Source organism: Oncorhynchus mykiss, chromosome 16 (genome assembly GCF_013265735.2).
Source record: "Oncorhynchus mykiss isolate Arlee chromosome 16, USDA_OmykA_1.1, whole genome shotgun sequence".
NCBI lineage: Eukaryota > Metazoa > Chordata > Actinopteri > Salmoniformes > Salmonidae > Oncorhynchus > Oncorhynchus mykiss.
In genome coordinates this window covers 59,203,880-59,218,311 of record NC_048580.1, presented here as the reverse complement: position 1 = coordinate 59,218,311, position 14,432 = coordinate 59,203,880, and the positions used below count along the sequence as shown (strand labels likewise).

Genomic DNA, 14,432 nt, shown 5'->3' with positions numbered 1-14,432 from the left:
GTTCTGATGAAAACCATTGAGCAGGGCAGCATTTCTGTCAACAATGCCATTTATGAGGAACAATCTGTTAAAACCGACAATACAATAGGCCTACATAGAGAACTGAGGAAGAAAATGGTAGTGGGAAAATGGAACCTTGAATGGTGGTTTGTGTTTTTATAGCAAACTGCCCACTAGAGGGAGTGTTTGCACACATCTATGGGAAAACAGTAGGCTATAGAATGAATGATTTACTGTTCCACATCCGGTGTCCAATTATGGGTCATACTTTGCTTGTTTGAGTAGATATTGGCTTCCTCTATTCCATGAGCACCTATATGGCATCATCATCCCAGTGAAAAGGTGAATCTGTCTCTCAGGGCCAAGCGTGTCATTGCTTGAACAATGCTGAATGTCCCTTCTCTGAATAGGAGGGAGACATACAGCTGCACTCCTGAGATTTCACTTCTGGGCTAACTTTTCATGATCCCATGAGGTAGGCCAAGCAAGCAACATTATCTCACTCTCACACCTGAAAGAGCTTCATCAAGGCCACAGGGCCACCACACCGCTCCCAGCATGCATCAGCACGTTTCAGCTGCTTCCTGTCAGCAGCCCTCCTGTTGAACAGCAGGGGATTTACCCCTCATCTGCATACTGCAGGGACAAAACTCACAAGCACTCTACCCTATACTGTCTGACTGCTTAAATACAGCCCAATATGGAAATTCTTCTTTTAGGGTTATGAAATTGTATTCACATATAGGCTATCCAGCACACAGGCACATTTGTATTGTTATATGGGTTTGTTTGGGTCTGCACTAGGGACACTAGGTCCATGAGGAGCCTAGTCATGGTTACTGACGGTCATTCATTTAAAACCACGCTTCCTGTGAGCGAGAGAAGTAGTGAAGTCTGCAGCACGGGATTGAGGTCAGAAATAATTTGTTTGTAATTTTCCAGTGTCTAACACACTTAGGGTCTTGTTGAAACAAGGAGAGACTAAGAATAGAGTCAGTGTAGCCTACAGAGGCCTCTTGGTCAATGGCAGTGACAAATGCTTGTCAATCCTACAGACCTCTTATAACCATTTAAAATTTAGTGGAAACCCATTTACAACTTAGTAGATTCCCATTCCCTATAGTAGTCTAGCTGATTGACAGCTCCCCGTAGACATCACCATTATGCTGTCATGAAGTGTGAACATTCACTGACAGCATAAGAGAGAGGACTGTGAGAGCCATGCATCAGCCCTCTAATGGAAATCACTCGGTGAAACCAACCAGTCGAGTAGGACACCCATCAGAGTGAGCCAGAAGACTCACTCACAGAGGCATGTTGATACTTAATGTGATGTTTCATAGCAGGCCTTTAGGAAAAATAGACTGGGAAGTTTCAATGCACTTCAATCTATAGTTGTCCAAATTAAACCCTTAGCTGCATTACTATAACAAATGTTTTAAATGTATTTAAAGTTTGAGCAGATCGAATAGGTCTTCTTATTCACAACAAACTGCAGTGAAGTGCTTGAGCATCAGGACACTATGGTCAACAAAAAAAGAGGTACAGCATCTTACCTGAAGTTCACACCAGGCAACTTCCACCCAGGTGTCAGTATCCAGACCTTTATAGACAGTCTTGAAGGACCCTCTCCCGAGCTCGATATCGAACTTGAGAAACCGTCCCCCAGGGGACGTGGAAACAGCTTTCATCTCAGCCTCTTCCTCCTCGCTAGCAGTTCTGACAGTGTTTTTACTGCCGTCAGTGGATGTAACAGTCAATTTATCCACAGTCTTCTCCTTCTCATCAGCGCTGGCGCTCTCTGTGGCGCTGTCCTTCTTCCCCCCTTGACTCTCGGGACTGGAGCTCTCCTGTGGCCCCAACCGAGCCCCCCGTGTCCTGTCAACTATCGTGCGCAGGCTTACGTTGAGGATTTTACTCCGGTTGTCACATTCTGGCACCTCAAAGGCCTGGTCATCAGAGTCTGAGAACCACAAACTTCTCCTGATGAATCTTTGGCGCACAATCCGCTGATAATTCGATGGAGGATATGCACTTGGGTCGCTCCCACCTCTCACGACCGTCGAAGTGTCCATATTAGTGACGTTTCCGTCTCTGATAGTCTCATACATATTTATGTTGAGTTCACATTGTGAATTGGGAAGAGATGGGTATTTAAATCCATCGGGCTCGGCACCCGATTCCATGGAGATTTAATTGTTGAGTCACTGACGTTTCCAGATGATTGCCATGGCTATTCCCAAAGTGAAGATGGAGTGGGGGCCGAATATCTGCAGCACACGCCCGGTGACAATTCTTCAGCATGGGGGTATCAACGGAACGATGTCAGTGTGCACATCAATCTAAACAGAAGCACAAAAAAAAATTTTAAGAGAGTGTTGAAAGATTTAAAAGGAGTGGAAGACGAAAACATTAACATGGACTTGCAAAGTTCATTTCTCAAACTATATAAACCTCTAAACCAAAACAACAAGATTTGCTTCCTGGCTCAGTCATACTGACATTGGAATAACTAGCAAAAGTTTGAGAAATTAAAAATGCCAGAGGAAAGATGACACTGAAAAACAAATGGTTGTAAAAGCTGGCTGAAAGGATGCATCTAGCCAGATAGCTATTTAATGAATGTGAACTACAGCATTTAGCAGGTGAACATAAAATAAAGAGCTAGCTAGCATTTGGCTAAATAAACAACCTGGACTTAAGGGTAGATGTAACATAGTAGACAAATCTGGGCCACTACAATTTGTATGATATGTTACATATTAAAATTTGTGGATATGTATGATCTAATACAAATTAGTTGTGGCTAACTTTAGCTAGGTGGCTAACTAGCAGTTATAGTTAAAGGCTTAGGGGACGGTCTAGTAGTTGCAAAGTATCAAGAAAAAAAAAAAGTTAAGTAGTTGCAAGCTGCAAATTAGTAAACATTCTAAAGTAGTCTGTGACCACGTTTACATGCACACCAATATCCCATTATTATACTCAAGTATTTACAATAACTCAAAAAAGCTTGTATCCCGGTTATGAAAAGCCTGGATAAGATGCATGGGATATGCTGATCTACGACCGGATACTGTGGCATGTAAACATCTTATCCCGTTTACTGTTGTTTTTAAAAGGTTTGCGCAGGCTCAGTTTCCCATATCGTGGGGTGTTGTGTGAAGTCCATAATTTGCCTACTATAATTAAATTTACGTTATGTTTCTGCTTATCATTTCTGACATGTCGTATGCCATATTATAATTTCCGACATTTGGTAGGCCATTTGTCTGTCAACTATAGTTTGATACATGCAGCTTCTGTCATAACATCTTGCCCCAGTAGACTAAATTAAGTGCTCACCAGAATAAGGTCTTAAGTCAATAGAATGAATGCATTGGAAATCTTGTTAACACTTGTAAAATTGTCTGTTTTGTTTAGGGAACAGGGAGAAAAAGGCAATAAGTCCAAAACAATGGTAAAATTAATCCTGTGCAAAACGTCAGTTTCACCGGTTAAGGAAATTAAAATCTGTGAAAAACAACACGTTTCTGATAAGACCTCAGTTTGTCTTGGTTGCATATTTTGATTGGTTGAAACATGAGAAAGTATTCCGACCCCTTTCCACATTGTTACGTTGCAGCCTTATTCTAGAATGGATTAAATACATGTTTTTCCTTCTTAATCTACACACATAATGACAAAGCAAAAACAGGTTGAAATTTTTGCTAATTTATTACAAATAAAAAACAGAAATACATTTAGATAACTATTCAGAGCCTTTGCTATGGAGACTTTAAATTTAGCTCTGGTGCATCCCGTTTCCAATGAGCATCCTTGAGCTGTTTCTACAACTTGAGTGGAGTCCACCTGTGGTAAATTAAACTGATTGGACATGATTTGGAGAGGCTCACACCCATCTGTCTACATAAGGTCCCACAGTTGACAGTTCATGGCAGAACAAATACCAAACCACGAGGTTGAAGGAGTTGTCCGTAGAGCTCTAAGACAAAATTGTGTCGAAGGAAAATATCTGGGGAAGGGTACCAAAACATAACTGCAGCATTGAAGGTCCCCAAGAACAGTGGCCGCCATCATTCTCAAATGGAAGAAGTTTGGAACAGCCAAGACTTCCTTCAGCTGTTCACCCATCCAAACTGAGCAATCGGGGGAGAAGGGCCTTGGTCAGGGAGGTGACGAAGAACCCGATCGTCAGTCTGACAGAGCTCTTGAGTCCCTCTGGGGAGATGGGAGAACCTTCGAATGACAACCATCTCTGTAGCACTCCACCAGTCAGGCCTTTATGGTAGAGTGGCTAGAAGGAAGCCACATTACAGCCTGCATGTAGTTTTCCAAAAGGCACCTAAAGGACTGAGACCATGAGAAACAAGATTATCTGGTCTGATGAAACCAAGATTGAACTCTTTGGCCTGAATGCCAAGCGTCACATCTGGAAGAAACCTGGCACCATCCCTACGGTGAAGCATGGTGGTGGCAGCATCATGCTATGGGGATGTTTTTCAGAGGCAGGGACTGGGAAACTAGCCAGGACTGAGGGAAAGATTAACAGAGCAAAATACTTAGATCCTTGATAAAAACCTGCACCAGAGCGCTCAGGACCTCCGACTGGGGAAAAGGTTCACCTTCCACAGGACAATGACCATGAAAATAGCTGTGCAGCGACACTCCCCATCCAAACCTAAGAGTTTGAGAGGATCTGCAGAGAAGAATGGGAGAAACTCCCCAAATACAGGTGTGCCAAGCCTGTAGCGTCATACCCGCGAAGAATCAAGGCTGTAATCGCTGCCAAAGGTGCCTCAAAAAGTATTGAGTAAATGTTTTTTTTTTTATACATTTTCTATACCCATTTTGTTTTTTAACTAGGAAAGTCAGTTAAGAACAAATTCTTATTTTCAATGACGGCCTAGGAACAGTGGGTTAACTGCCTGTTCAGCAGAAGAACGAGAGATTTGTACCTTGTCAGCTCAGGGGTTTGAACTTGCAACCTTCTGGTTACTAGTCCAACGCTCAACCACTAGGCTATCCTGCCACTTTGTCATTATGGGGTATTGTGTAGATTGTTTTCCTCATCAATGTAATACCTTTTAGAATAAGGCTGTAACATAACAAAAATTTTGAAAAAGTTAAGGGGTCTGAATACTTTCCCAAATGCACTGTACATACCACACAAGGGTTTCTTTATTTTTTACATTGAATAATAAGACAAACTATGATATCATGTAGTAACCAAGTGTTAGAATGCCAAGAGTGTGCAAAGCGCTCAACCAGCTTCATGAGATAGTCACCTGGAATGCATTTCAATTAACAGGTGTGCCTTGTTTAAAAGTTAATTTGTGGAATTCCTTTTCTTCGTAATGCATTTGAGCCAAATCAGTTGTGTTGTGACAAGGTAGAGGTGGTATACAGAAGATATCCCTATTTGGTGAAGGACCAAGTCCATATTAAGGCAAGAACAGCTCAAATAAGCAAAAAGGACAGTCCATTATTACCTTAAGACATGAAGGTCAGTCAATCCAGAACATTAAGAACTTTGAAAGTGTCTTCAAGTGCAGTCGCAAAAACCATCAAGCGCTATGATGAAACTGACTCTCATGAGGACCGCCACAGGAAATGAAGACCCAGAGTTACCTCTGCTGCAGAGGATAAGTTAATGCGAGTTACCAGCCTCAGAAATTGCAGCACAAATAAAATGCCTCAGAGTTCAAGTAACACATAGATCTCAACATCAACTGTTCAGAGGAGACAGCATGAAACAGGCTTTCATGGTCGAATTGCTGCAAAGTAACCACCACTAAAGGACACCAATAAGAGACTTGCTTGGGCCAAGAAACACGCACAACGGACATTAGACTGGTGGAAATTGGTCCTTTGGTCTCAGTCCAAATTTGAGATTTTTGGTTCCAACCGCTATGTCTTTCTGAGACGCAGAGTAGGTGAACGGATGATCTCTGCATGTGTGGTTCCCACCATGAAGCATGGAGGTGGTGTGATGGTGCTTTGCTGGTGACACGGTCTGATTTATTTAGAATTCAAGGCACACTTAACCAGCATGGCTACCACAGCGATACGCCATCCCATCTGGTTTGCGCTTAGTGAGACTATCATTTGTTTTTCAACAGGACAATGACCCAACACACCTCCAGGCTGTGTAAGGGCTATTTGACCAAGAGGAGAGTGATGGAATGCTGCATCAGATGACTTAGCCTCCACAATCAGCCTCCACAGTCACCCAACCTCAATCCAATTGAGATGGTTTGGGATGAGTTGGACCGTAGAGTGAAGGAAAAGCAGCCAAGCACTCAGCATGTGGCAATTGAGAGAATGCCAAGAGTGTGCAAAGCTGTCAAGGCAAAGGGTGGCTACTTTGAATCTAAAATATATTTATATGTGTTTAACACTTTTGGTTGCTACATGATTCCATGTGTGTTATTTAATAGCTTTGATGTCTTTACTATTATTCTACAATGGGGGGAGGGGGAGGGGCCTTGAATAAGCACGTGTCCAAACTGGACACCCACATAATGGTCTGGGGCTGTTTTTCATGGTTAGGGAAGTCTTAACGCTACAGCATAATGACATTCTAGACAATTCTGTGCTTTCAACTTTGTGGCAACAGATTAGTGAAGCTCTTTCCTGTTTCAGCATGACAATGCCCCCATGCACAAAGCAAGGTCCATACAGAAATGGTTTGTCGAGATCGGTGTGGAAGAACTTGACTGGCCTGCAGAGCCCTGACCTCAACCCCATCAAACACCTTTGGGATGAATTGGAACGCTGACCACGGGCCAAACCTAATCACCCAACATCAGTGCCTGACCTCATTAATGCTTGTGGCTGAATGGAAGCAAGTAATCACAGCAATGCTCCAATATCTAGTGGAAAACCTTCCCAGAAGAGCAAAGGCTGTTATAGCAGCAAGGAGGGGGGGGGGGGGGGGGGGACTTCATATTAATGTTCATTATTTTGGAATGAGATGTTCAATGAGCAGGTGTCCACATACTTCTGGTCATGTGCTGTACTGTCTGCTTGCATAACAGTGTCAAAGATACACACATTACACACGCATTCTCTCAAGAGACGCTGAAAGAAATTACTCCACTCCTGTGGAGTCAAAATTAACTAGTATAATTTCACTGCAAGAAATGCGTAGTTGTGCAGGAATTATATTACATGTGAGAGGCTGTAGTCCTACAGTCAGTGTCCATATTTCAGTTACTATTTCTATTTAACCTTATTAACTTAAAATTAGGAATATTCTGTTTATTCATGGATACAGGGACACTCATGAGCAGAATATCAAAGGTGCATTTAAACATATGATCCCGAATAATACCTTAAGTGGGATATGAGCTACTATCCAGAATAGTGTACACATGTAAACGTGGTCTGTGAGGAGAGTCGAACACGCAAACTATGGGATGCTAGACATTTGTTATAAGCCCACCTGTCCAACCACCCTTCCCTTCATTTTTTGGCTTAAGTAGCCCATCTTATGTAACCATACCAAACACCACATCACACAAATTGTGTTCGGGGTTTTCGTTTACCATGTTACGTGTAGTCTTAGAGACCAGGCTTAAATAAAATGTAGCCTGATAAGATTCACATCAGCAAGAGCTTGTGAAATAATTGACAATGTGATCTGGTTAGTTATGTTCTCAACACCCACTCAAAATGTTATTACATTAGTGGTGATTTGTTTGGAGCCTAACGTAACTCGTTTGAGCAGGCAAGGAAGCTGGCTGATGATGCTAGCTAGCCGGCTGATGCTAGCCCCGAATGAAACAACGTTGAACCCAATGACAGTATATAGGAAGGTTGAACCACGACGAGACAGCAAAACGAGAACAGTTTATCGGTTTATCCACAATTGCTTATTTTCGTTCCATATAGCTGTTAGGTCCAAGCTGTAAATAATTATAAACGAGAAAACTGTTGCCAATTCGGACGGAATGTCACCAACCTTGCTTCCCGGCCTCGACTCATCCGATGTGGGAAATACGCGTGCCGTTGATCTTTCTGCAGCTTACCTGCGCGAGTGTCTGTCACACGACTTTCAGAGGCGATGAATCTTCAAGAGTTGTAATGCTGATGTCCATAGTGTCCGGGTAAATATCCTCTGTATTTAACTTGAAACGTTAATAGGTCGTCAGTGTTTCCCATCACAAAATAAATCAGCCCGGTAAATGCAACTACTGTCTACTGCTGCGAGGTCCCCTTTTTACAGGTTCCACGCCCATAGTAATGACTGGAGGGCCACCCAATTAAAGCGCACGTTTAGCTTGCGACAACAGAGGAGGCGATACGTGTTGACCCAGCCCATTTGCTTTGTCCACCAGTGAAACGGTATATCCCGCAACAACAACAACAAAAATACCCACATTGGCTATGGAAGTTGTTCAAAAACGCTACTTCTTTAGACGTTTTTATTTTATTTAACCCTTATTTTGCCCTTAACCAACACAAAAACATCCTATGGCGTTCTGCATTAGCATCGAACAGCCCCCGTGATATGCAGCTTTTCAGGGAAGCTAGAAACCAATATACACAGGCAGTTAGAAAAGCCAAGGCTAGCTTTTTCAAGCAGAAATTTGCTTCCTGAAACACTAACTCAAAGTTCTGGGACACTGTAAAGTCCATGTATAAGAACACCTCCTCCCAGCTGCTCACTGCACTGAAGATAGGAAACACTGTCACCACTGATAAATCCACTATAATTGAGAATTTCAATAAGCATTTTTCTACAACTGGCCATGCTTTCCACCTGGCTACCCCTACCCCGGTCAACAGCACTGCACCCCCCACAGCAACTCGCCCAAGCCTTCCCCATTTCTCCTTCTCCCAAATCCAGTCAGCTGATGTTCTGAAAGAGCTGCAAAATCTGGACCCCTACAAATCAGCCGGGCTAGACAATCTGGACCCTTTCTTTCTAAAATTATCTGCCGAAATTGTTGCCACCCCTATTACTAGCCTGTTCAACCTCTCTTGCGTGTCGTCTGAGATTCCCAAAGATTGGAAAGCAGCTGCGGTCATCCCCCTATTCAAAGGGGGGGACACTCTTGACCCAAACTGCTACAGACCTATATCTATCCCACCATTTTGAATCTCACCATACCTTCTCTGCTCTGCAATCTGGTTTCAGAGCTGGTCATGGGTGCACCTCAGCCACGCACAAGGTCCTAAACGATATCTTAACCGCCATCGATAAGAAACATTGCTGTGCAGCCTTATTCATTGATCTGGCCAAGGCTTTTGACTCTGTCAATCACCACATCCTCATCGGCAGACTCGACAGCCTTGGTTTTTAAATGATTGCCTCGCCTGGTTCACCAAGTACTTCTCTGATAGAGTTCAGTGTGTCAAATCGGAGGGTCTGCTGTCCGGACCTCTGGCAGTCTCTATGGGGGTGCCACAGGGTTCAATTCTTGGACCGACTCTCTTCTCTGTATACATCAATGCTGGTGAGTCTCTGATCCACCTCTACGCAGACGACACCATTCTGTATACTTCTGGCCCTTCTTTGGACACTGTGTTAACAACCCTCCAGGCAAGCTTCAATGCCATACAACTCTCCTTCTGTGGCCTTCAATTGCTCTTCAACCGATCGCTGCCTGCACCTGCCCGCCTGTCCAACATCACTACTCTGGACGGCTCTGACTTAGAATACGTGGACAACTACAAATACCTAGGTGTCTGGTTAGACTGTAAACTCTCCTTCCAGACCCATATCAAACATCTCCAATCCAAAGTTAAATCTAGAATTGGCTTCCTATTTCGCAACAAAGCATCCTTCACTCATGCTGCCAAACATACCCTTGTAAAACTGACCATCCTACCAATCCTCGACTTCGGCGATGTCATTTACAAAATAGCCTCCAATACCCTACTCAACAAATTGGATGCAGTCTATCACAGTGCCATCCGTTTTGTCACCAAAGCCCCCTATACTACCCACCCTTGCGACCTGTACACTCTCGTTAGCTGGCCCTCTCTTCATACTCGTCGCCAAACCCACTGGCTCCATGTCATCTACAAGACCCTGCTAGGTTAAAGTCCCCCCTTATCTCAGCTCGCCGGTCACCATAGCATCACCCACCTGTAGCCGGCGCTCCAGCAGGTATATCTCTCTGGTCACCCCCAAAACCAATTCTTTCTTTGGCCGCCTCTCCTACCAGTTCTCTGCTGCCAATGACTGGAATGAACTACAAAAATCTCTGAAACTGGAAACACTTATCTCCCTCACTAGCTTTAAGCACCAGCTGTCAGAGCAGCTCACAGATTACTGCACCTGTACATAGCCCACCTATAATTTAGCCCAAACAACTACCTCTTTCCCTACTGTATTTATTTTATTTATTTTGCTCCTTTGCACCCCATTATTTTTATTTCTACATTGCACATTCTTCCACTGCAAATCTACCATTCCAGTGTTTTACTTGCTATATTGTATTTACTTTGCCACCATGGCCTTTTTTTTGTGCCTTTACCTCCCTTATCTCACTTCATTTGCTCACATCGTATATAGACTTGTTTCTACTGTATTATTGACTGTATGTTTGTTTTACTCCATGTGTAACTCTGTGTCGTTGTATGTGTCAAACTGCTTTGCTTTATCTTGGCCAGGTCGCAATTGTAAATGAGAACTTGTTCTCAACTTGCCTACCAGGTTAAATAAAGGTGAAATAAATAAATACAATAAAAAAAATTACCAGGTAAATTGACTGAGAAGACATTCTCATTTACAGCAACGACCTGGGGAATAGTTACACGGGAAAGGAGGGGGGATGAATGAGACAAGCTAAACTGGGTATGGCCATGATGGTATGAAGGCCAGATTGGGAATTTAGCCAGGACACCTGGGTTAACACACCTACTCTTACGATAAGTGCCATGGGATCTTTAGTGACCACAGAGAGTCAGGACACAGGTTTAACGTCTCATCTGAAAAACTGATCACATGGCATTCAATTTATTTTGAGCTATATTGGCAGGAGACTATTAATTTTTATTAAAGACAGCTAGTAGCTATTTCCTATGAAATGATCTGGTCTACATCTCTAGCTATGACCATATTGCTGTCCTGCCTGAGCATTAAAAATGTAAAGAGTACTTTTGGGTGTCAGGGAAGTATGGGAGTGAAAAATAAATATTTTTTATTTAGGAATGTAGTGGAGTAAAAGTGTGTGTGTGTGTGAGAGAGAGAGGGGTAGAGAGAGAACAGCAAAATGCAAAAAACTGCCTCCCATAGCCTTCCTTGAGTCACCACTTCCCTCTTGAGTCAACTGACTGACAGAACTGTGGATAGGATGAAAGATTAATGATGAAATCTGATTACCCTAATCCATATAATAAGTGATGTTCTTTTGTAAAACTGTGAGTCCCTCCCAGCATTGAAGCTAAATGAAATGTACACCTTATCATTCCTTGGCTTGGCGTTGGCTCAAGATAACTACAAAGCAAATAGGTTACTGTAGATGCGTCACCACCACACATAAGGGAACCTCAAACTCCAGATTTGTAAATAAAAAAAAAGAGAGGGCCAAACAGACATGTATATATTGAATATGCATACTTGAAAACAAACATGGTTGAAAACAGTCTTCTATTAAGTTTTCTAGACAGTCTTTGCATAATCTACTCTTCTGGACACAGAAGTGACCAGAGGGAGGCATACTTTCCACTGAACCCTACACTAAAAGAAAGACCTGCAAGAGTGCACCCTGTGCATGAATTGCAGTAGGCCTATCTATGATAACAAACATAGCAAAACAAATGAGTGCCTTTCTCATTGTGAAAATCATTAACCTAACCTGCAAAAAGACATTCCACTCAACTGTCCTCTGATCCAGGTTACCCTGTAGATATGATTAATTAATAATTTAATTAATTTGAGTTCCCTGCTCTAACTAATATTACATACATCTTTGTTTGTATAATTAATTGATATATATATATATATATTTTTTTTTTAAATGTACTAGCATGATCATAAATATACCTATGTTTCAATAATAATGTATTTTATTTGTAGACAACAACCCTGGACTTTGGTCTTCAAATGTGGTATTTTCAATCTATGTAGCTATGCCAGAGCAACTTTTGGTCCCCAGGCAAGCTATTATTATGGGGTGTATAATACTAGGATACATACAGCAGGATTTATGCAGTTGATCCAAATCGGGAAATTGATCCACCCCCCATTCCACAGCGCGCGCGACCCAAGAGCTCACTTTCCTTCGCGGAGCAGACAAGTTGGTTCCACATTTTTTAATGTGAAACAAAACTGGTATCTTGTTTTTTTTTACCCCTGACATTGCCATCAATATGGAAATGAACGGCAGCGCCGACAGAGAAAATGGAGGGGAGGTAAGTGATGATCTGTAGTTGCAATCTACTTAGCATCAAAGTAACAAGTTCTCTCACTTCCAAGAGAGGTAATGGACTGGCAGCAATGTTGCCATTGCCATCCACATTAGCCACTGTCGCCCGTTTAGCTAGGCTAACAAACCTGCCAATGTAGGCCTAACAATATAATAATGTTTGTAGACACAAAATACACTTTTACTGAAGCACACAATATTTCTTATTATAGTTTCCCTAAATTTAAAAGCGGCTAGTCAGCTAATCTTGCTCTAAAATTGGTTACCATGGTGCCAGTGTGAGTTTATAGGCTGCTGCGCTTAATGAGGCAGAGGCTGTGAGATCCCTCACAGACAACTGTGTAACGGCTTTCTTCTATCTCCTCCTCGGACGAGGAGGTGTAGCAAGGATCGGACCAAAATGCGGCGTGTAGATTACGATTCATGTTTAATGACAAACACACTAAACACAAACACTACAAAAACAATGAACGTAACGAAAACCTAAACAGCCTATACTTGTGTAAACTAACACAGAACAAGGACATCAGGATACTAAGGCCAATCACCCACGAAACACCCAAAGAATATGGCTGCCTAAATATGGTTCCCAATCAGAGACAACGATAAACACCTGCCTCTGATTGAGAACCACTTCAGACAGCCATAGACTTCACTATAACACCCCACTAAGCTACAATCCCAACACACCACATACAAAAACCCATGCCACACCCTGGCCTGACCAAATAAATGAAAATCAACACAAAATACTTTGACCAGGGCGTGACAAACTGCATCACCTTTCATTCTTGGGATGTAAGCATCGAAGGCGATGCCATGATATGAAGAAGAAAAACACATTGTAGCTTAACTAAATATTTTATCAACACAAAACAACCTGTTGTAATATCGTGCACCATAATGTTCTCTACATTTCTTTGTGTCTACAAGATCTCCACCAATTAAGCCTTATTTGGAACCATATTGGATGCATTTTAAGAAATACTTCATTTTTTACAACCTTTTATAACACCATTTTACAATACCCTTTTATAGCACAGAGATTAGATACATAACACCATTTCAAATCTAACTAGTAATCAACACATTTTCAGTTTAGAAACGTTTTGGAGGGCACCCCACAATGTAACCTTGGCTATTGTTATAATAAAACATGATTATAATCCTTGTTAGCAGAGCCCTTTAGTGCTTAGGATAGATTGTGTAGGTGAGGTTAGTCAATTGAAATTATGATTTTGTTTTGGGACAGTCTACGGATCAGATCAAGACTTGGCCTTTCCTGAAATGGCTGACATCTTTTGGCCAGGTCTCCGGTGAAAGTCTGCATCCCTTGAGGAGTTGTGCCTCTATGCACCTAAGTGGCCCAGTGAATAATGAATGCCATTTGTGTTGGATCCCTGACACGATGTTCCAATAAGAAACAGTTTCCTTTCTTTCATCACACATCCAATTTTAGTGGAAATAATTCTAAAGGGCTTGGTGTACGCATTTTGCTTAATGCATTTATGGTATTGATATGATGGTGCTCAATCAAATACTTTCATTAGCAATTTTGTGTTAACTAGACCCCTGTAAAGTGTTTTTAATGACATTGTGTGTTCCCATTTCCCCAGTTATTGGGAGGTAGTTTAGTGCTACTTATAAAGCAATAACACTTTACAGAGGGAGGAAATGAGCTTCATTGTGTCATCCCAACAGCCTGTCCCTGTCCCCCATATAGCTCCTTTAAATTTCAGAGAGAGAGAGATAGAGAGAGTGTGTGCATGCATGCGTATGTGCTTGCCAGTATGTCTAGCTACTGTCCTGAGACTGTCACAGTTGAGTCACGGAGGACAGAATATGGATATCTTTACACTCGATTCAATGTGCAATTGGTGTCATTTACAATATGTCTCCCCACAGTGAGAGTGAATAATGCCTCATGGATGCTGTGTAAATTGCTTTCTGTCCTCTCAGAGGACTTTATTTAATTTGCACTGCCTGAGCTCAAATCCGAGCCTGGAGATCCGCAGAACTACTATGTTTATTTTCTACCTGGTAGTTAATCGA

General features: G+C 42.2%; 2 protein-coding genes across 14 annotated transcripts in view; one reads left to right on the top strand and one right to left on the bottom strand.

The window, feature by feature from the left end:
• The window catches only part of LOC110492426 (serine/threonine-protein kinase WNK2), a 65,408-nt gene extending 57,163 nt beyond the window's left edge, over positions 1-8,245 (bottom strand). For 8 of the 11 annotated variants that reach the window (XM_036947402.1, XM_036947407.1, XM_036947405.1 and 5 more), the window contains exons 1-2: positions 7,964-8,245; positions 1,557-2,342 (exon numbers count right to left, since the gene is read on the bottom strand). In XM_036947402.1, coding sequence (XP_036803297.1) covers positions 1,557-2,186 — 630 coding nt within the window. In that variant the 5' untranslated portion in view covers positions 2,187-2,342; positions 7,964-8,245. The remainder of the gene's footprint in view (positions 1-1,556; positions 2,343-7,963) is intronic. The other 3 variants (XM_036947412.1, XM_036947413.1, XM_036947403.1) reach the window with 2 other exon arrangements.
• A 3,922-nt stretch (positions 8,246-12,167) lies between these two features.
• The window catches only part of LOC110492425 (ninjurin-1), a 30,211-nt gene continuing 27,946 nt past the window's right edge, over positions 12,168-14,432 (top strand). For all 3 annotated transcript variants that reach the window (XR_002469002.2, XR_002469001.2, XM_021566739.2), the window contains exon 1: positions 12,168-12,366. Coding sequence is in view for 1 of the 3 variants with exons in the window: in XM_021566739.2 (XP_021422414.1) it covers positions 12,325-12,366 (42 nt within the window). In the remaining 2 variants the exon portion in view is untranslated. The remainder of the gene's footprint in view (positions 12,367-14,432) is intronic.